This window comes from Nannospalax galili, unplaced genomic scaffold (genome assembly GCF_000622305.1).
Source record: "Nannospalax galili isolate Female #2095 unplaced genomic scaffold, S.galili_v1.0 scaffold11, whole genome shotgun sequence".
NCBI classification, from domain to species: domain Eukaryota; kingdom Metazoa; phylum Chordata; class Mammalia; order Rodentia; family Spalacidae; genus Nannospalax; species Nannospalax galili.
The window spans coordinates 7,054,426-7,077,391 of record NW_008330735.1 but is presented as its reverse complement, the minus strand read 5'-3'; the positions used below and the strand labels follow the sequence as shown (position 1 = coordinate 7,077,391).

Below are 22,966 nucleotides of genomic sequence, written 5' to 3'. Positions count from 1 at the left end.
TGATGGAGAGGGCCAGAGGCGGCCATAGTAGATGAGGGCCAGCTACATGGCTCGGGAGAGCCAACTGTCTACTTTCAGGAGTTCTGTGAATTGGTTGCCAAATATAGTCATTAATAAAAATTAAACCATTTGGGAAGCTAAGGTAGGGGAATCAGGAATTTGAGACCTATTTGGGCTTCTTGAGTTCAAGACCAACCTGAGCCTTACAGCAGAAATGTGTCTCAAAAAAAAAAAAAATTGATCCAAATGAAAATTAAAGTATACTAATCTATAATTGAGTGGTGGCACATGCATGCATCTCCCCGCACTGGGGAGATGAAGGCAAGATCAGGAATTCCAGATCATCTTTATCTTTAGTTGGAGTCCAGCCTAGGCTACAGGAGACTGTGCAAACAACAGCAACAACAAAAAAACCCAAACAATTAACAACTGAACTATACTTAAAACTAAAGCAACACACCTTGGCAATTCATCGCTTCCTTGATATTTTGCTACATTTTACTCTTATCTATGCTTTTGAGATTATTTTCGCCTGCTGTGTCTATAGGGTGGAAATACTACCTAAATAGTGTGCTCTTTGAGTCTTTTCCACATGATGCCATGTTGGTGCCCTGGATGTTAACGCATTTAGAATATTTACACTGTGGAAACTGGCAAATGTGCCAACCCAGGGTCATGTTCTGCTTCCCTGAAGAGTAGGTTGTCATTTACTAACACACCCCCAGCTAAATGGGGAACAAGCCCCAGCTTGATTTGTAGCTGAGGTACAGGGACAGCTGCTTGGGAGCAAAGCCAAGCTGAAGATGTAAGTGACGCCAGCTGCTTCCTCTGGCTTGGTGTGCCCCCTAGTAACAGAGGTGGAAAAGGTGAATGAAACAGGTGGGTCAGGCTCCCAGCTGCCCAGGAAGTCAGGCTGACTTGGGTCTGACAAGTCACAGGCACAGGAGAGGAAGGACAACATGGTTGCTGACTCTTATGATGTGGCAAGCCTGGTAAAATGGGGTGAAGAAATGTCCTGGAACCTGATAAGATTAGCACATCTGCTTTTGGGAAAGCAAGATAAAGGGCGAGTGGAGGCAGGAGCTGGTACACAGAAACCAGCGTCCTTTGTTCTGTTTTTCACAAGACAGCACACGAAACTTGATAGGACATGCAACCAACTATTTATACCACAATCCTTTGGCCACAGTTCATTAGTTTTGAGAGCAACAGAGATCTCCTGTATGGTGGGGGTGGTGGTGGAAACTCTTGCTATCTTATTATCCCAGGCATCTGAGCTCACCCCACCAAAGGGATCAGGCAGGATTTGGGACCTGGCTTCTGGGAACAGAAGGGTGAGAGAGTGGATTACTGATTCAAGCTTTCCATCCCACTGTAGTTGAACAAGTTGTTGAAGCCTAAGGTTATACTGACCTTTTCCCATGAGCGATGTCACTAAACAGATACGTGATCTTGGGAATATTATCTAACATTTCTGAACTTTTTTCCTGATCTGTAAAATAGAGACCTCTGACACAAGATGGTTGCTGGGTGTGTGGAGGGGGATTACACATATGTGACGAATGTGTATTGTGCAACTGCCCCACACTAGCAGTCATTTTCCTTGGTGTTCTGCAGTCCATGCAGGACACAGTCCTTACTGCTGAGCTCAAAACCAAGGGCTCTGAGCTGGTGGGATGCTGGGCATAAAGAGGAAGAAGGATTGACCTTGTAGAGTCCTAGGGTTTAACCCTACAAGTGGGGACAAGGAGATGAGTATGGTTGGGATGCAGTTTCCTTATACAGCCAACAGAGAAAGCCCAGGGCTCTTCCTCTCTGTAGGTGGTACCTCAAAGGGAGGGCTGTTAGTTGTGGCTCAGACCTTTCCTACATCCACACCAGGTGCCAGCACATCTAAGGAGATGTGGGCACACCGCCTAGAAGGAAGAAGCAAATAGGAATCCAGAAAATCCATGACATGAAGCTGGAAGATCACCTGTCCTGGGCTCTTGTAGTTGGGAAACAGCTTCCTTAAGTAACATTGTGGGTAATAGTGTAGGTCTTGGGTAACAAGCCATAGAAAGCAACCTCCGAGAAACATAGAGGAGTCCTCTGAACATTTAGGAAAGGAACCTGGAATGCAAGGCTTAGCTTGACTGCTATTTGTCAGCTAGAAAATGAGGTTGCCTGGACTGGGTCATCCTGACACCTGGCTCTGTCCATGTTGGGGACAGAGTGGTCAGGGTTCTCTGGTTGCAGCCCCCAGAGTTGCTTGAAGCAGAGGAGCAGCTAGTTCCTAAAAGAAAGGTATTCTTGCAGATTAAAAATACCCATGTCCCCTTCTGGGGACATTCAGATTGATCACTGGTCTGAAGCCACGGGGGTGCAGGCAGCTCACCTCTCTCTGTTGTACCCTCTTGCCTTTTATAGCCAGCTTCCTCACAATTTAGCTGCTAAAGATCTGTAAGAGTGACACTGGGGGTCCAAATGCATTGACTGTGAGCACACACTTCTCTCTAAAGAGGATGAAGGACAGTGTGTGGCTATACATGCCCAGTTTATTCATCCCCCAAATTCTGAACACTCAAGCTCCTCTCCATCCCTGGCACCTAGCAAGAAAAGAGGCACGAAGGCCAGGGTGGCTGTACTAATGGAGCCCCTGCCCTCTTCTAGACTTCCTCCAGGAAGTCTCTCCAGATCCTTCTCCCTAGTCTGGTTTGGGTGTCTCTGCTCTGACTTCTCTTAGCATCCTGAGCACCCCTCTCCTGGAATTTACTACCTGGAGGACTATCTATCAGTCTGCCTCCCAGCTCCATCCACCGTGATTTTTTTTTTTTTTTTTTGAGACAGGATTTCCCTACAGCTGGCCTGGAACTCACCATGTAGACCAGGCTAGCTTCTGTCTTCAGAGATCCACATGCCTCTGCATTCCCAGAGTTGGGATTAAATGTGAGTGCCATCATACCCTGTTCCTACTATGATTTTAAGGGCCAAGGTTGTGTTGTCATCAACAGCACCCTGAGCCTGTGGTTTGGCTCACCTTGAATGTGTTTTGAGCACACTGATGACTGCCAACTTGAGAGGGAAAATTGCTTGTAGGTTTGGACTTGTGGGTCCAAGCTGTTAAAACAAGAAAAGATAATTTATCTGGCATGTCTAATCTAGTGCCCTCAGGTCGACCATGTGGTCAAAGACAGCTATAAATGCAGTCCAACACAAAAATCATAAGCTTACTTATAGTGAGTGTTTTTTTGGTAACTTGATGCATGGTACTAAAATGTGAACTTTGTAGGTAACAATGTTGTGTCGCCATTGGTGGGCGATGCCTGAATGTAGTAATATTTCAGGAATTATCTGGGCCAGGTGGCTGTTTATGACAGCACTGGGTGCCTTGAGTTCCTTACTGAGCCTTAGGGACAAGCCTTAGATATCCCCTCCTCTCTGAGGTGATTTGTAAAATAGTGACTAAGAGTGCAGGCTCTTCAGCTATGCTGGGTCAAAATCCTAGCACATGCCAGCTGTATGAGCTTGGAAATGATTGAATGTCACTGTTTTCCTCATCTGTGAAATGAGGACACTGGTAGTCCCTAACTTCACAGGTTCCTACAAGGTTGAAGTAAGTGAATGTGTAGGAAATGCTCAGAATAAAACCTAGCTCAGAGCAAGCACTCAGATGTTAGCTCTTCTGTCAATCCATTCACAACTTCACTGAGGGCTATTACTCATCTCAGGGTTTAAACCAGCGCAGACTTACTGCAACTCTTAAAACTGCACACAAATGAAGCCTGCTCTTCCCTCAATTATTTATTCATGTGAACACATCTCACTGTTCTTTTCTCACGTGGAAAACATGCACAATAACTGTGTGGTTGCCAGTTAACTGAGATAATGTATGTAAACTGCTTGATTCACGATCTGCCACACAGCTGCCACCCAAGTTCCCTCCAGCACCTTTGTCTCTTTAGTTTCCTGGGCAATTTGCACCAAGGTTCTTAACATAAACTCCTCATGTGTCTCATGGCGAGCAGCCACTAGGTGGCAGCATAGATTTGGAAGTGTGATGAACCCCAGCACCTCCCCACCCCAATCCTTTCACAGGCAGGGCTGATATTTATTTAGAAGAAAATCCATTTGGGAAACCTTTGGGGGATGGACAGACATTGCAGCACTTGAAGGCATGAAGTGCAAAAATAAACACAGGTGCAGCACTTGGCCTCTCCTGGAGGCTGCAGGTGGCCACCTGTGCTCTTTTTAGATCTGGTTTGAAGGTGAAAGTCCAGTTCACATGAATAAAAGAAACTGGAGCAGACTCACTGACTATTTATTATCTGTATGGATCTTCTTGGGCTGCTGCTAAGGAATACCATAGTTAGACCTGATGGTATAAACCTGTAATCTCAGCTACTTGGGTGGCTGAGGCAGTGGATCACAAGATCACAGTCAGTCTGGGCTACAGAGTCAGTTCAAACTCAGCTTGGGCAACTTAGTGAGACCCTGTTTCAAAAAGGAAAAATAAGCCAGGCATATTAGGACATGCCTGTAATCCCAACATGTGGGTGGTGGAGGCAAGAGGCTTGCTATAGTTTTGAGGCCAGCCTGGTCTAGATAGTGAATTGCAGGTCAGATGGACCTTCATAGTGACATCTGGTTCCTTCTCTGCAAATAAGCAAAAAGAGGCACCGCCCCTACCCATGAGGAAGATGTGCTGAAACCCCAGGTTACAGACACTCCAAGAGACATACATATGATATAGCCAATCCAGAGATCTTAAATTCTCCATTCATTTCTTTGTTGACTGGTTTCAAACTATTACATCCTCCTTGTTTCTGTCAGTCGTTATCAGCCAACAAAGATGGAGAATGTCTGCCATCATGGGTAAATTTCTCCACCACCTCCAAAGGGAGGATGGGCAGCTATTCTCTCAATTCCAGGACAAGTGAACTTCACTGTAACCACATTGATTATTATGGTTTGGATATGAGGTGTCCCTTCAAAAGGCTCACATGGTCAAAGTCTTCATCCCCAATATGGGCAATGTTTGGATGAGGGCTCTAGGGGAAGTGACTGGATCACGAGTGTTCTGCCTTCATCAGTGGGTTAATCCATTGATGAATTCAAATTTTGAATAGACTGTTGGAAAGAGGTAGGGCTGTAAAAGGTGGGGCCTGGTTGAAGGAAGTAGGTACAGGGGGCAACTTCCTGTCTGTTCCTCTGCTTTCTATCTGTGGTGAGATGACCCCTTCAGCCTCTCCTGAGGCCCACAGCAGTCACAGAATAAGCTGATCATGGACCAAAGCCCCTGAAACCATAAGCCCAAAGAAATATTTCCTCCTCTAAGTCGTTTATGTCAGTGATTTGTCATAACAACAACAATAAAATTAACCTACTGCCCTTGAGCAGGTATACCTGCAGTCCCAAGGAGTTTTCTTAAATATAGAATCTTAGTTCCCATTGACCAGGCATGTGATTCTGGGAATGTGCCCTGTTCTCTTTGTTAAAATATTTTCCTGTGGAGAATGGAGAAATATGGGAAAGACAAACTGATACTTGGAAGGAAAATTGCCTGTAAGTGCTTTATTTCATATATAAATTTACCAAGAAAAAGCAATTTCAACTAAGCTAAACAGACTAATGCAGCAAAGAATAGTATCAATGCAAAGCTCGACCCTGTTTGCTTGTTTTGATTTACTCTATACAGTACTAGATTTCAGAGGCTGAATAAAAGCCAAAACCCACACATCAATAACCAATGAATTACAGCTGACACATCATTGCTATGGGTACTTCAAAATGACTATGTTCATATTTGTACTCCCATGTGTACTGCTGCCTTATTCCCCATGGGAAGGAAATGGAACCAATCTAGTTGTCCATCAACAGATGAATAGATAATGAAAATCTGGTCATGTATGAAATGGAATATTATTCAGCACTAAAGAAAATTGAAATATGCTGGGCATGGTGGCACACACCTTTAATCCGAGTACTCAGGAGGCAGACACAGGTGGATCTCTGTAAGTTCAAGGCCAACCTGGTCTACATAGTGAGTTCCAGGTCAGCTGGGGCTATAGGGAGACCCTGTCTCACCCCCCCAAGAAAAACTGAAATAAAAAAAAATCACAGAAAAATGGATGGACCTAGAATGTGTAATGTTAAACAAGGTCACCCAATCTCAGAAAGAAAAAAATGCATTTTCTCCCTCATATGTGGATCCAAGCCTACAATGTATGCATGTATATATATGAGCAAGTACAAATGTGGGTATAACATTTAGAAAGGAGAAGGCCAGGCGTGGTGGTGCACGCCTTTAATCCCAGCACTTGGGAGGTAGAGGCAGGCAGATCTCTGTGAGTTCAAGGCCAGCCTCATACACAAGCAAAAAATGTCTCAAAAAAAGACCTAAAAAAAAAAAAAAAAAAAGGACAAGAAAGGGTAATAAAAAGCATACTAATGGGTTCATATATATGTATATGTATATATATAGAATATACCTCTTTTAAGTCCTCTGAATGCTCTCTCTCTCTCAATATATAACACATTTTTTATGCAAAGTAAGTCCTTATATGGGGCAGTGTCCATCTGGGGCTGTTACCTTACTGGGAAATAGGAATTTTAAATTATATTTTCCATTGTTTGAATATTTCTGTGCACAGTAGTTTTGTAGTTACTAATAAACTTAGCGCACTTTATTAAATAAAATTAAAAAATTTTGTTTGTTTCCTCAAAACAGCCACGACCAAACCAAAATGATGGTGTTGGATATGCTGTGGCTTTTTCATGAAGTATATAATTCCCGTGGTCCTCAAGTGGACCGTGTAAGATAGCCCTCAAACTGCTTATTCCTTGCCTGATTTCACTGGGTGGTGACAGCTCTGAAATTTGGGTTTGTAATGCTTATTTATTCTTGGCAGTTGGCAATTTGTCCCCCTTCCTCCCACGGGCCTCTTACTAATTGGTTAAAGATAATTTGAAGGGATTCTTGTGCAGCAGCAAGCAGACAATGCTATAATGGTGCAAATGTCCTTTTCTAAACTTAAATGTTTGTAAAGAAGTGGGTTTTGGTTTTCATCTGGCTGGCTTTCATGAGGCAGAAAAGTAGTGAGCCTCTGTTATGTTGGGCTTTGTGTCTCCAGGACTAATCTTTCACTATGAGTTCTGGGAGGGTCAGAACCTGTGACCTTATTGTTGAATCTCTGTTGCCTGGGCATCAAAGTCTGACACAAAGCAGGGACTGAGGAAATGCTTGCTCAAACAAGGAAGGACTAGAGGGATGACTGCATGGAAGGTTTGAGCAGTGCTTCCTGGAAAGTTCCAGTTAAGTGAAATAATGATCAGTGGAGTAAAGACATTGCCAGATATACGTGTCCCTGGCAGAAAGACAGCCTGGCACCCCTTCTCCTGGGCTAATGCCTGTTTAGTTATAGTGTTTAGTTTCTGCTCTTAGTCATTGGTACTGTTTTACCAAAACCCATTCTAAGAGTCACAAAGAAGGGCAGCTTAGAACCTACAAGTATTAGAACAAAACCTTAAAGAGAAGCAAACTTTTAGTTCCCACGGTCCCTGGACATTAATATAGAAGGCAACTCCAGCAATCTGGCAGAGTGAAGACTTAACACTAGTGTTGAAGACTACCCAAGCTCTTTCTCTTGGTACTGTAAACTTGACGTTGAAAATGAACTTCTCCCAAAGCTTGCAACCAGCTTCTGGCTTCATCTCCCCAAATCTCCACAGAGTGGGATAAAGCCTATGAAATCCAGCTGAGCATTCAGCTACTTGGTAGATCCTGGGTTTCAGATTCAGCTGTTTCTGAATGTTCCTTGGGAAGGTGTCTGAGTGTTGCCATAACAACCATACAGCTGTAAGGGGCATGGCTTCCACAGGCCCTGTGGGTCTCCTAAAGGCCTCACTCCCCAGGGATGGAGGGCTGGGTTATGGAGTCAGCAAAGGGAGAAAAACAAGGTCTTTTATATTTTCAGTGAAGGCCCTTCGGAGTCCAGAGGCTTAGAGGACAGGTTGGTGGTAAAATTGTTATGTTAACCAAACTTCATTTCAGTTCTGTGAATCATATGGCTTCTGTCCAAATTCAGATTCATGTGCTTATGTAAACAGTAACACTGAAATGTTGACAAAGCAAATTGTCCAACAGTACAAACTGGTATTGAGCTTAATCTTTCCTCCAAGTAGTCATGGAGAGACTCAGAGCATTGCTTGCTGCTCTTTTGGTCTGTGCAGGCTTCTGTAACCACAAATCTCAAGCTGGGAAGCTTATAAATAACAGGAATTTATTTCTCACAGTTCTCATCTGAGAAGGTCAAGATGAAAGCACCAGCAGATTTGGTGTGTGGTGAAGGCCTGCTTCCTGATTGATAGTGGAAGAGCCAAAGGATGTCTCTGTGGACTCTCTTCATCTTAGAGGCCTCTGGATACATCTTCCAAAGGCTCAACCCAAATGCCCTCATATTAGGGATCAGGCATTAGCATGAACATGGGGCATGGGGACAAACACCTAGTCTCTAGCACTTACTAGCCATCTGTGTACATTTTGCAGATGATTGCCCCCTCAGTGCTTTTACTCTTGGCCCCACGATGCTTTCTAGGTGCAATCCTTCCAGTTCCCAGTGGCCAACAGAACTCATGAGCTGATGATGAACATTTGCTCAAAGGAACATATAAACCATCTGTTTTGGTTTGAATGTGAAATGTTCCCTATAGCTCATATGTTTGAGGTGGTGCTGCATGGGAAGGTTATGGAATGTTTAGGGGATGGAGCCTTGCTGGAGGAAGTATATCACTGGGGTGGGCTTTGAGGTTTTATAGACTGCCCCTACTTCTTGTTCAGCTTCCGGACTGCTAACATAATGGGATGGGCTGGCCTCATGCTCCTGCTGTCATGTCTTCCCTACCATGATGGACTGTGTCCCCTCTGGAACTGAAAGCAAAAATAAATCCTTTCGCCCCTAAGTTGATTTTGTCTGGGTATTTTACACTGTACTTTGGAGTAAGTTTTCTGTCCTAGTTCTTCAGGGAGAAGCTGGGCTTGCACATGCCTTCTCCAGCTCTCTGGTCTTGGTCTACACCCCATTCCTAGGGCAGAAGTAGGTACCACCACTTCCTTTTACTTCATCTTCTCATTTGTCCTATGAGTCCAGAGCCACCAGCATCCAGGAGGAAATAACAAAAAAATGGAGTGGTAGGGAGCCCCTCAGTTTCTGTACCAACTTTGCTGGTCTCTGTGGTAGCTCCCACCCCATGGGCACATCATTAAAAGCATTTTGTGGGGTCTTTATATTTATTCCTCATCAGTGCTATGTGGCAGTGGCTGTGGGAGTGTCATATGGGCACATCTGAGTCCTCTTGACAGAGTAGCAGAAAGAGTAAAAAATTGCTCTGAGTACTTTCTAAGTAGTTGCAGAGAATTTCAGCAAGTTCGGTCCAGTCATGGAGAGGCTGCTCAAGGGCTCCATGAAAGCCCCAGGTTTGTGACTTTCCAGTAGGGCTGGGGATGCCTTGGAAACACACAGCCTTGCTTTGCTTGTCTGTTTTGTTCCAAGAAACAGGCTTCTTGCCTCTATTCCAAATCTCTTTGGTCACAAGCCTTACTTCTCACCCAAACTTCTGCTCAGATCTTTGCTTTGAATTAGCCCATCATGGCTTCTCTGAGTCTTGATCAGTTTGAACATGAGCTGCTAATAGACTGTCTCTTGGCATTTTCTAGAGGGAGAATCTGGCTGGCCTTGTCCATATAGTGAGCCACATTTCAGGGCTGGTTCACCCCTGAGTCTATGGCTCCTGGATTGAGGCTCTCTCAGCCAATCAACAAAAGGTAGAGGGCAGAGTAGGCAATAACCCATGGTCTCTGAATAGGACTGAACGGAACACAAGGCAGGTCTCATGACTGCTGTGTGTGGGATCAGTAGGTGGTCTTTGGAAGCTGGTCTCCTGGGACCTTGCTATCCCTAGACTCCTCAGGAGCCTGTGACCTTGGGACTTCTTCATGAACAGATACTGGCTGGCTTGGAGCCCCAACTGCTTCCTCAGGTCTGGGAGCCGCTCAAAATGAGCATTCATTTTTTTGCTCATTAGCTCATGTCCAAGTGGGTGTGGCTTCCGAGAGCACACTGGGTCTACCAGGCCTGCCACTGCTTTTTAGCTAACCCCCAGCAGGTGCCATTGTGAGGCTGGGCTGTGAAGGAGACACCTGGAGGAGGTAGAGTGAAAAACAGCAGGCAGGTTTTGGGGTATGAAAGCATTTGTCATTTTATTTTACAATAAAAAATTCTAACAGCATATGAACACTCTGTTCCCGGCAGAGGCAAAGGACGTATAAAGTTAATTAGAAAGCAAAGCATTGAAATAACAACAGCTACATTCGGAGCTTCTGTTCAGTACTCTGCCCGATGCATCTAAAGTGATTTTAGAGAATCGCCAGCCTGGGTTTATTTTTCACCCAGAGTCAAAGCACATGTGGAAGCACTTAACACATCTTCCCAACCACAGCTGACAAATAACGATAACAGCAACGCCATCTGGGGCTGACTTTCGTGGGCAATTACAGACTTCAGAATTTCTTATTTTTCCTTGATAAGAAGTTGTGTCATAGAATACATGACACTACAAATTAATTCAGTGAATAGCAGGAGCTGGATAAGACTGAATTGTGAAATGAATAATTTTAGTAATAAATCCTTCTAATATACTTTCCAAACCATTTTCAGATACATTATGCGAGTGCTCCTCACAACCACCACGGGAGGTAGGAAGTACAGATGTTATTATACCCATTTGACAGATGGGGAATTACAGACTAGTTTAAAGTGAGACACTCAATACCTAGAATATTTACACCTTTTCAGAATTTCCAGTCCGATGATTCTCCTCTGGTTTTGTTCGGTACATTTTTTTCTTTCCTTCACTTGTTTGTGATGGCAGAGATGAGTTTAGACTTAAGAAGATGAAGGAGTGGGAGGTGAGGCCATAGTTAATTATGTAAAATACATTGATGGCCTCTTTCCAAAATTTACAGAGTCTGATTGAGGCCATAAAATGGGAATAATCAATTTCTAGATTTCCTTACAGAATGGCTTTCACTCAAGTAGGGGTTTGACCTCAGGGTACAAATTCCACCTTCTCAAAATTTCCTTATTTTTGAAACAACATCAAAGCAGCTCAATATCTTTTAAGGGAATTTGTTTCTGGTACAATTATATTTCCTAAATATTCCTTTACAGAAACACCCTACATTTCAGTATTGACCACCACCTAGGGTTCTGTAACAGTTCACTTAAGCAATCAAAAACCTTTCAGTTCTCAGGATACTAACTTATAGCCGGAAGGTCAGAGCCATGATAATATCAGTTTCACTTGAAACCAATTTTGTTTCAAAAGACTCTATTGCAAGGCTCATCAGTTTTCTCATCCATGCAAGTGTGTGGCTGTGAGCCACATTAATAGCACCTGAGCTAAGATCATGCAATTCAATTTACAAGTATTTATTGTCTGCTGAGCAAGACATTGTGCTAACTGGGCCTTGGTTAGAGATCTCTTCTCGGGCCCAGCAGCAGTATTCAGTAACTTAATGTGGGGGTGGGAAGTGGCTGGGGGAGTCTGGCCAGTCTGTCAGGGGTTCAAACACATGCATTCTCACCTGATGTACAAGTGAGGGATGCCTTTTCCTTGCAGGGGCAGTATCCAGACAGACTGCCCTTCGACTGCTGGCTGCCACGTGGCATTTTAGGAGTATGGTCAGTTCCAGTCTCCGCAGATCGCCTTTGGAAGTCCTGCACAAACATGCTCTTTCCTCTGGGTACCAGTCCTTAACAAGAGCCCTTGCTGAATGGGTCAATCCAGGGATCGTGCCCTTAGGACACAACCCTGCCTCCTTGCTTACAGCCTAATGGACGGCCAGCTATCCCCAGGGCAGCTCATCCACTGGCAGGTATGAACTGAACTAGTCAGAGATTCTCAAGCATTTGCCTAGAAGGGCACAGAGACATCAGTCAGAGAGTAGTGGGCACTAGGAAGAAAAGGTATGGTGTGAGTCCTGAGGTGGGTATTTAGCTCCATATGCACGAATGAGTAAGCTGGTTGGGTAAAGCAAGAGGAAAGAGCAGATGTGCTGAGAGAGACAGAGAGGGAAGCTGGTGAGGAGAGTGCCCAAGGAAGAGCCAGAGCGCAGGCGTGAGGAGGGATGCCTGGATGCCTTGTCCCTTGCCTGCTGCAGGGAGCTTTGTTTCTATCACTTGTCCCTATGTCTTTCAGTTGGTCCCTGTACTGAAGCAAGGGTGAGTGGATTTCTAGTCCTTGAGAAGTTCTGAGGTTAGAACATTCTGAGGTTGGTCTAAATGGCAGATTTTTCTTTTCTTTTCTTTTTGGACAGGGTCTCACTGTGTAGTTCCAATTGGTAAGAACTCATTATGAAGATCAGGATGGCCTCAAATTCACAGTGATCTGCCTGCCTCTGCCTCCCGAAAGGGGTGCATTACCATGCCCAGCCTAAATGGCAGAAGTTTACTTCTGATACTTTGGACCCCAGTCAGTGATTATTCCAAGCTAGATGATAATTATTCCTTAAGAGTCTCGGGCTATAATTTGTAAGGGAAGCCCAAACTATGATTTCAGGATTAGGTTCATATCTTTTCCTCAAGTTAAAACAATTTGTTAGTTATTTACTGAACTTTGAGCACTTGTGTGCTATATAGAAAAACAGTGAGGGTTATTTTTATGTAATCAATATTAAAATTTTTTATCTGTTTCTCCAATTTCTGCCTCATAGGAAAGCATTTCTTTTAGTTAGGTATTAGAATTCTGCATCTCTTCCACTCCACACATTCTCAGACAAGGTTTTCTTTTCTTTTAATTACAGATCTAACCATTTCCTTTCTTAAATCAAGAATATCCAGAAATTGCACACCTTTTTTGCTGGGCTCAAAATAACAAAGGAACAGTATCACTTCTCCTGGCACTAAGAGGCCGCTTTTTGCTTCATACTTAACAGCTGCCATCTTGTTCCGGTACCCAGGTCATGGTACCTGGCCACACAATAGACCTTAATGTTGTGGCCCCGCTAGGTTTCCTGATACAGAGCATGACACCTCTTACCTCCCAATGACAAGCTGTGAGGGCATCCCTACCTGCCTGTTTGACCCACGGCACTGAACAAGGAAGTCACCCCTGCAGGTTTGAATGGTAACAGAAGACACCATTTCCTCAGTGGTACTCTCTGGAAAAAGCCAAATTGATTTCTTTTTCATTCATGAAGAAAAGTTGTATCAAAACCAGGGCCAAAAAAATTATTATGCCATAAAGGTATGGTTCTCTGAACTGTGTGTGAAGGTCAGTACGTACTCAGCCTGTTTTTTTTTTTTTTTTTTTTTTTTGGCAGGAACATTATGGAATCTTTCATTTGACATTTGACTTTTTAAACTTCTGGGCACAGTTGAAGAAATGTGTCACCAACAAGCATCCAGGCAGCATGGTGAAATGGAGCAGGCTGGGGCATGAGTCAGCAGGCTCGGCATTAGCTCCCCATTCATCTGGGCTTCTGCTTCTTCCTTCAAGGTCACTGAGATTCTTTATGGCTTCCGTGACTGACTGGAGGATCACGGCAAAACCAAGTTCATTGCCGCTTCTTCTGGGCTCTCACGGAATCCCATTTTCACAGCCATGATGTGATTTAACCACCTGGATTTCTCAGTCTCTTGTCCAGGTCAGGAGACTCTTTAGAGAAGGGACCACATCTTAGTCACAGAAAAATGTAATAATGGAAGGTGTCTTCCCATTGGTGGAAAAACACAAACATTCATTTCTTTTAAATGTATCGTTTTCTTTGCATAGACCTTTTGAATCTATGGTGTCGAGTCTAAGAGTCTGATTTAGCATGCTGTACTTCAGTTGTCTCAATGAATGAAACCTTTCATGGGGGTTCTACGAGGACTCCAGTGAGTTGTAGCTCCAGCCCCCTAGCAATCTGGAGCCATACCACTGCCAACTACAGATTCATCATCTGGAAGTTACTGGGATAGCCAAAGCTCAGAGGCTGTCTTTAAAGCATAGATACATCTCCACTCTATGGTCTTAAAACTTCCCTTTTCACTTTCAGCATATCCAGGCATTTACCAAGTAGACAAAGTACTGTGTGGCTGTATCACTGCACTGATGGAATATTGGTATTATTGATAAGGTGGGATAATGTAGCTGACTTTATCAGACTTCTACCATTTGCATGAAAAGGCTGAGTTTCTTTGGCTCTTTGTTCATTCAAGTGCATCAAATGCCTGTTTGGATAGACTTAGGCATCGTGTTAATCTGTTGATAAAATCTTGCACTGTCCACAGTGTTCTACAAGCTGATTTAAGTTTTGGACTACAACAACTGGCCATTGGTAGAAATATACCATATATACACATGGAAATTACAAAAATACATTTTATTTATAGCTGATTTCTTTTTAAGTAACAAAAAACTAACACTATGAAAGATCAACCAGCATACTAAAAGGACACTACTAGTATCATCCCAACAAGAGACCTGTTGGGGATTCCATGACATATTATCTCTGAACATTTCAGAAAGGACAATTTGTCATTGGGAAATAGAAACAGCTTCTTGGGAAAGTCTGTGCTTTGACAGTTTGAATCTCCCATTCTAATCAGTTTAATCCTAATCCTCTCAACGCATAAGTTTCTATTCTCTTCTTTCAATAAAGACCAAAGAAACTCATCAAGGCAATGGACAGATGGGTTCACAAGGGTATGGGAAGAGCTGAAGCTAGATGGGTCACAGGTGAAGGCAGGACAGGACCATGTTCTCCAACAGACACCAAGCAAGCATTCTGACAACATACATCGCTCCCAAAGCTGAGGAGAGAACTTAGGGCTCCCTTTCTTTATGGTACCCAAATCAATTTTGCTTGTGCTGAAAGGTAGTCAGTGGCTGGCACTCCAGTGTTGCAAGGCAGTGTCTCTACCATACTCTGTGGGCTGATGCTCCATGCCAGGGACAGGGACACAGGGCATCAAAGTTCAAGGTAACAACCCTGACATCTCAGCAAATGTCCTCCTATGCCCGTCAACTACAGATAACTGATGATATCCATATACTTTTAAAAAAGATTATTTATGTTTAAACTCAGATCAAATTTTCTATATCCAGAAGCTTCCAGAAACAGAGGCTGTAGCCTGGGATGACTGTGGATCCATCTCTCCCATCTCCAATGGGGATCAACAATGGTTTTCTTTCATATCACTCAGCAGTGTGTGCTGGACATCACTGGTGAAGAGACAGGTCTTCTTGTAAAAGTTGATCTATTATTCCCCGAAAGAGAGCAGCTTTGTTCTCAAGCCATCTTCAATACAGGCAAGGAGAAACTGCACAAATATTTGCTTTTCTTTTGTAGGATTCTAAAGCTCTTAGCACTGATTCTCTCTCAGATAGATTCCAACTTGTAGGACACTCTATTTTTAAAATGACAACACTTTTTTAAAAGCCTGTCAACACAAATCCACCATTCAGGCTCATCTTCTCTTTCTTGGCCTTTAATTAACAGGTGGGAAAAGACAGTACTATTTATAGGCACAGCCATTGGAACTGATTTTCATCATTTGACTTTGAATACGAGCCTTTAAAAGCAAAGGGACTTGAGTTTCTTGGCTGGAGTCAATGTCTCCCGTACAGACTAGAGATGATTCTTAGCAATCATGGTCATGGCCCAATGAGAGAGTACAGTCTGGTGCTTAATTCCTACTCCTGTTTAACACAGAAGGAGTTAACATGCAGAGGTCACTGAAAACTGAGCAACATTCTCTCCCTTCTAGGGATTTATTAAAATGGGACACTGGTCAGGAACCTGTAGGTTAGCTAGTGCCTCTTACAACCCAGGGCTCCTTAGAAATTCCACCCACAGTTCAAACATTCAACCCAACAGAATATCAAACACAGGAGCCCAATCAGGGACTTGTTGACCCACAGTCTGCTGCAGAAGTCAAAATTCAGTCATTCATGAGTTTCCTGTTTCCCAGCAGCCCCACTGTTCACCTTTCACAACTTGTGAGTGGTGAGAATGACCCACCAATTGTCTATGTTTGGAGTCCCCCTCACATTAGGAGAGAGAAACCCAAAGCCTCCTTGTTACCTTATGGTCTATAAGTACAAGAGTCCCTCAGGGCTGAGGTGTTAGACCTGGAACTCAAACATGTCTGTCTGCTTCTTAGCCAGCTTGGCTACCTCCTCCCGGATAGCCTTCACGAGGGCTGCGGTAGAGATGTTGGTCAGTGGAGTGTCAGGAGGCTCATTTTCTGCCAGGCTCTGCTGTGAGGCAGCTGTGGAGGGGACAGGGGCCTGCTCAAGGCTGGGGTGCAGGTTGGTTGGCTGGCTGTATTGGCGAGGGAGCCTGGAGGGTGAGCTCTGCTGATACCGTGACCTGGGGTAGGCCTCGATGTACCCAGGAAGGGGGACCTGCATAGGAGTTTAGGAGAGAAGAGCCTCAGGTTAGTAGGATGTTCAAGGCATAGGATGCACTCAAACTGGAAGCAGGAGGGGACTGAGGACAAGGAAGGAGGTTTAGAGGAAAATGGAAGTCATGTACCATTATACAGATACAAAACCCCAAACCTGGAGTCAGTTTGTTTAAAAAGCATGTATTTTAGATTCACTTGAATATGCTGGTTGGAGGAATTAAATAGGTGTGTTTCAACCTTGCTGAAAACATTAGGAATACAGCTGAACCTACAGTTCAACATCCTGGATTCTTTTTTTAAGTACAATGGAGTAAACAGAGCTGTTCCAAGGGAGCTCAGGGGCTTCTTACGAATAATAATAGCTAACATCCATTGAACCCCATGCTAAGGATTTCCACTCCATATCTGTATCTCAGTTAATGCTTAATTCTTATCATTATCTTGTTTTACAGATGAGGACACTACAGCAAAGCATGGCACCATCTAAGGCGACACAGCTAGCAAGCCCCCAGGATATGCTCTGCACAGGCATATCTGGCTCTAAGCCCTGGGAATTAATTTTTGCACTACAGTGGTTTGGATCTGGAATACAATCTCATTTTCTTAAAAAAAAATTCTCTTTTCATTAAAAGTGGAAGACACACTATACTTAAATAGAAACTTTTTTTTTTTTGTCTTTTTGAGACAGGGTCTTCCTGTAGCCCCAGCTGTCCTGGAACTCACTATGTAGACCAGGCTGGCCTTGAACTCACTTTTAAGAAAAAAAACAAATGAAGGATTTGGAATTTAGGATTGACTTGCCCACAGAAATAGTACCACATGTGGGATGCTATTCCAGTTTAGTCCATGAAGACCTCTATATTCCTGGATGCTCACTGGGATGCTTGGGAGAATGAGTACTGAGGACACAGGGGCACAGTGCTGTAGGGCAGGCAGGGAGCAGATGTAGGGAGTCCACTTCTAGGATGAAGAGGTGGGATGGGCAGGCCAGGTAGACAGAAATATAAGAGCAGAGGCACAGGGGTAGAGGCAGAGTATGGAAGGGACAGTGTCCCCATCCAGTTACTCATCCATAAGCCACCAAATGCCAGTTGATAGAAAGTGCAGTTCCCTAGTGCAGCTACCTGTTTTCTTGGTCACATTTGTGAAAAATAAAGACGGATCACACTCTCTAGCAGACCTAGAACTCACTATGTAGATCAGGCTGGCCTTGAACTTGTGATGGTCCTCCCGTCTCTGCCTCCTGACTTCTGGGATTTTAGGCATGTGCCACTATATCTGACCTCTGTTCTCATTCTTGACAGATATACTCATCTGGGACTGTGGGTGACAATGGAGCAGAATGGCTGTCTTAGTATATTTGAGCTGCTATAATAAAATGCCATTGATCAGGGAGCTTATAAAGAACAGAAACTTATTCTCACAGGGACAGACTTCTCATGAAGGCTGGGGACTCCAGTGTCTGCTGAGAGGTTACTCCTTGGTTCGCTGACAGCTGTCTTTTCCCTATCACTCATAGGATAGAAGCAGCCGGGTGGCTCTCTGGGAACTTTCATAAGGGCACAATACTGGTTAGTTTTGTCAACTTGACACAAACTAGAGTCATCTGGGAAGAGGAACTCTCAACTGAGGAATTCTCTCCATCAGGTCAGGCCTACAGGATGTCTGTGGGACATTTCCTTGATTGCTAATTGATGTAGGAGGGTTCAGTCACTGTGGGTGACCCTATCCCTGGGCAGGTGGACCTGAGCTGTGTAGAAAAGTAGCTAAGAAAGTCAGAGGAAGCAAGCCAGTAAGCAATATTCCTCCGTGGTTTCTGCTTCAAGCTCTTATCTTGAATTTTGACCTTGACCTCTTTAGATGATGGGCTATGAAGTGTAAGCCAAATAAATCCTTTCTCCCCCACCCCAAAGTTGCTTTTGGTCAAGGTGTTTATTACTGCAACATAAAGCAAACTAAAACCGCCATTAATTCTAGTCACGAGATTTCCACCCTTACAACCTGACCACCTCCCCAAGACCCACCTCCTAATATCATCACTTGGCATAACAGAATTCAATCTGTAAATTAGGTCAGGGGACATAAACATTCAGACCCCAGCAATGGGTTGGATGAGTCAGACATCTGGGATGGGGAGTACATGGTAGGTTGCTGGATGCTCTAGCAGTCTCTTCTGAGGAAGAAGGTTTCTGAGAACATGGCTGACCCTGGGTTGTGACCCCTGCTGGGTGTCCTCAGAGAAGGAGTCCACTCTAGGGTAGACCCACTGCCAGAAATGAACTCTGAGGCTACCTCAGTGGTCCAGGTGAGGGCTGGGAGGACTCAAGCAAGGGCTCATCCCTTGCTTGACTGTAAATTGGACTGATGTCCTGAGTTTGAGTTTGGGGCTTTAATTTGCCCATCAAAACCTAGCAAAAAAACCAAAGTGGCAAAAAGCTGTTAATGGTGGGTCTTCTCTACACACAGGGCTGGTAGGTTTTACCTGCCCTTTAGAGGAAATCCAGAGGTAGATTGTCCCACTTCTTGGGTCACAAGAACTGGGAATGCACAGGTGACTAGAGCTGACCAAGAACCAGGGCTGGATATAGGAAGCATTTCAGATCTCAGCTCAAATTTCCTTTCCTTCAGGGACCTTTTCCAGCCTGACACCTGCTGAGGGTCCCTACAAGGTATCTGTATTCAGTTTCTCTAGTGTGACAGGCATTCCTCCTGGGGAATGCTCCAGGGAATCCTCCTGGAGATCTTCTGTCTCAGATCATCCGCTTTGTGAAGGCAGCACTCAGAAATGCACCTAGCACATAGCAGGGAGTCTCCCCTAGTCCATTTGGAAATCACTGAAGGATGGCCAGCAGGTGTCAAATGTGTGAGAAGGAAGCTGCTACATCCCCTTTCCTTACATTTCAAATTCAGCTAACTGCACAGGCTGGAGCCGAGTGAGTCACTGTACAATTCTTGAGACCCCTCTCTCTCCGTGGCATCAAGTCTTAGTGCTGGTGTCTGGATTGGCAAGAGACAGCTAGCTAACTGACCCAACCTGGGTGACCTCAGGGTAATATTCAGAAGTAAAGATGAGGAAATAATTTTTTTGTTTACAACAGATACAGGCCAGAACCATTATGCTTTGCTGGCAAAATTCAGGGTTGGCAAATACTATTCCTTCCTTAGACAGTACTCATGGCAGACATCACTAATGGATCACAGTACAGTCTCCTGCTTAGTCTGTATTGTGGTTTTGAATGTGAATGTCCCTCATAAGACTCCTGTATTTGAACATGTGGTCTTCAGCTGGTGAGGCTGTTCCAAAAGGTTGGAACCTTTAGGAGGTAGAGTCTTGCTGAAGGAAGTGAGTCACTAAGGGGAAGCCTTGAGGTTTTATAGGCTAGCTTGACTTCCTGTTCAGTCTGTTTCCTAACTGTAATGTGACCAGCAGTATCTTGCTTCCACCATCACACCTTCCTCAACATGATGGGCTATATCCCCTTAACTGTAAGCCAAATAAACCCTTTCTTAAATGACTTCCTGCCACATATTTTGTCATAACAATGAGAAAAGTAACTAATACAGCCTGGATACCTCCTCCCAATGCTTCTCCACCTAGCACTAAGAATGAATCTTATTGGGTACCCCAGATCCAGATGATTTTATTCGTTAGCTTTGGGGACTAGAAAGGTCAGGCATCCAAATGACGATGCGGGCCTTCTCACATCAATGTGAAGGATATGTAGTCTCTCTGGCCTAACAGATTGTCTTTCTCTAGGCAACTCCCTCAGCTTTTTGGACTGTCTCTCATACGCTATGAAGCACCTGTAGTGTCCAGCTTTCTCTATGCTTGGGCATACCTCTCAGCTTAGCTACAGGTGAGGTATCAGCAATTCCTCCTCATTAGAAACAACCAATGGCAAAATTGATGGCTGCTAGGAGGGGAGAGATAGTATCCTTGAGGGATGGGACTTCTGGTGGCCCCAGTGGATGAGCCCACACTGAAAGACATCTGGGGACACAAATCAGACTCTACAGGCCATACTATATGTATATAGGAGTACATTGGGTTGGAGGGGCTGTGGAGGGAGGTACAGATGGGAGGGATCTAAATACCATCAAATTATATTGTATGAAAATCACAAAAATTCAATAAACCAACAACCAGCAGGAAACTCATCTTCCTTCATACCTATGAGAATGATTCTAGAATGATCCAGTCATCCTGTCAGAAAGGTTAGGTTTGCGTTGGTTGGGTTCCTTTGTCTTCTACCCTAAGGCATCTGGATGTAGCTGTAAGCCTAGCTAAGCTATCCAGTGTTAAATGTCCTAAGGACAAGGGTCAAGGATTTGGAAAACACTTCAGCTGAATCCTGCAGAACACACAGCTGTCAGAGCTGCAGGTTCACTGCCTGGCTAGTGCAACTTACACTCCTACTGTGCAAACCATGTACATTATTTATAGGCTTTCAGACTTAAGGAGTCCAAGAAGCTTTGAATTGATCAACATCTAACCAATGATGCAAGTTATTAAGAAAAGCAGGGAACAGAAAAATAAACAGGATTGGGGGAAACGAAAGAAAATAGAGCTTTGCTTCCTGGGCTGCACAGCCTCCAGTGTCCTGGTCCCGGCACCTTCCATGGGTAAGTCCAATGTGCCCACTGCACCTTGACTCCCCCAGCCTCTTTCACCCTCCCAGCTCCTCCTCCAAGTCTCTCCTCCTAGCCTGGGTACAGGCCCATTTCTTGTCTTGGCACCCCAGACACCAGGGCTAACCTCTCTGCCCAGAGCCACCCCTGCTTCCTGATCCTTTGCATCCTGAACAACCCAGTTCCTCCCTGCCGGCCCCCAGGAACCCTCTAGGCCTGGTCCCACCCTCATCTCCTGTTCTGGATAGCTTTAGTGTCAACTTGATACACCTGTATTGAGGGAGCCTCAGTTGGGGAATTGCCTCTATTGGATTGGCCTGTGGCCAGGTCTGTGGGGCATCTTCTTGATTGTTCAGTGATGTGGGAGGGCCCAGCCCACTGTGGGTGGTGCCACCCCTGGGCAGGTGGTCCTATGTTGCATAAGAAAGCAGGCTGAGCAGGGGCCAGAGCAGCAAGCCAGTAAGCAGCATTCCTCCATGGACTGTGCTCTAGCTCCTGCCTCCAGGTTCCTGCCCTGAGTTCCAACCTTGGGCTCCCTGATGAAGTGACCCAGGAGATGTAAGATAAATAAACCCTTTCCTCCCCAAGTTGGTAGTGGTCAGAGTGTTTTGTCACAGCAATGAAGAACAAACTAGGACACTTCCCTTTACTTCCCTGGGCTGCACAGCCTCCAGTGTCCTGGTCCCAGCACCTTCCCTGGGTAAGTCCAGCATGCCCACTGCACCTTGACTTCCCCAGTCTCTTTCACCCTCCCAGCTCCCCGACAGAGTCTCTCCTCCTAGCCTGGGTACAGGCCCATTTCTTGTCTTGGCACCCCAGACACTGAGGCTAACCTCTGGGCCCACAGCCACCACTACTTCCTGATCCTTTGCATCTGGACCAACCCAGTTCCTCCCTGAGGCCCCAGGGAACCCACTGGGCCTGATCCCACCCTCACCTCCCTTTACTTCCCTGGGTGGCACAGCCACCAGCTTCCTGAGACCATCATGTATCCTGGGCCCTTCTCCCAGGCCAGCCCAGCCCCCAAATTCTTGAGGGCAGCATCTTTCCTGGAGGGATCCAGAACTTAGGAGAAAGCTTGAGATCATCTGAGCCTCATCTCACTTGGGCCTCTGTTACTGCGGAACTCCTGAAGACAAAAGCAATCTGGTCACTCCAACATAAAATCAAAAGAGAGAAGCGGAAGCCTAGACGAACCAGCTCTTCATACCCAAAAAGTAAACCACAAAGACACATAAAGCTCAAAAAAAGAAGCAGAACCAAACTTGAAGGCCTGAGTCTCACACAAGAATCAGAAACTACAAAAGAAATTCACATGTCAAAATCAGAGAGAAAAAAATAATAACATGAAAAACCAAAACAACATATCCCCACCAAATACCAATAGTCCTCTACAGGAGTACAATGAGAACCCCCTAGAGATAATGCAGGACATGGAACTCAAAAGAACAATTATGAACATGATAAAAGAATTCAGTGAATTTAAAGAACACACAAAGAAATCAAAGAACTGAAGGAAGATGGGAATAAACTTCTGAATGAATTCAGAAGAGAATTAGAAATATTGAAGACTATTCAGGCTGAAATGACGAAGGAAGTGAAACACTCAGTAAGCCAATTAGAAATGACAGGAAAAAGCCTCACCAATAGGATGAATGAAATGGAAAACAGTATCAAGTCTGGAAGATAAAGTGGACGAACTAGACTACTCAAGCAAAGATTATGGAAAATTAAAAAAACCACAAGAATGGAATATGCAAGAATTGTGTGACACCATAAGAAAACCAAACTTATGAATCATAGGCATACAGGAAGGAGAAGAATCTCAAGATAATGGTATAGAACTGATCTTCAACAGGATTGTAGAAGAAAATGCCCATACAAATACAAGAAGCATATAGAAC

At 44.5% G+C, this 22,966-nt stretch overlaps 2 protein-coding genes across 4 annotated transcripts in view; one reads left to right on the top strand and one right to left on the bottom strand.

The window, feature by feature from the left end:
• CUNH11orf91 (chromosome unknown C11orf91 homolog) overlaps window positions 1-22,966 on the top strand; it is a 42,287-nt gene that overhangs the window by 10,141 nt on the left and 9,180 nt on the right. The gene's annotated exons all lie outside the window — the stretch shown is intronic.
• Window positions 10,215-22,966, bottom strand: part of Kiaa1549l (KIAA1549 like) — a 342,411-nt gene continuing 329,659 nt past the window's right edge. For all 3 annotated transcript variants that reach the window (XM_029555337.1, XM_029555339.1, XM_008851663.2), the window contains one exon: window positions 10,215-16,431. In XM_029555337.1, the coding sequence (XP_029411197.1) occupies window positions 16,150-16,431 (282 nt within the window). In that variant the 3' untranslated portion in view covers window positions 10,215-16,149. The remainder of the gene's footprint in view (window positions 16,432-22,966) is intronic.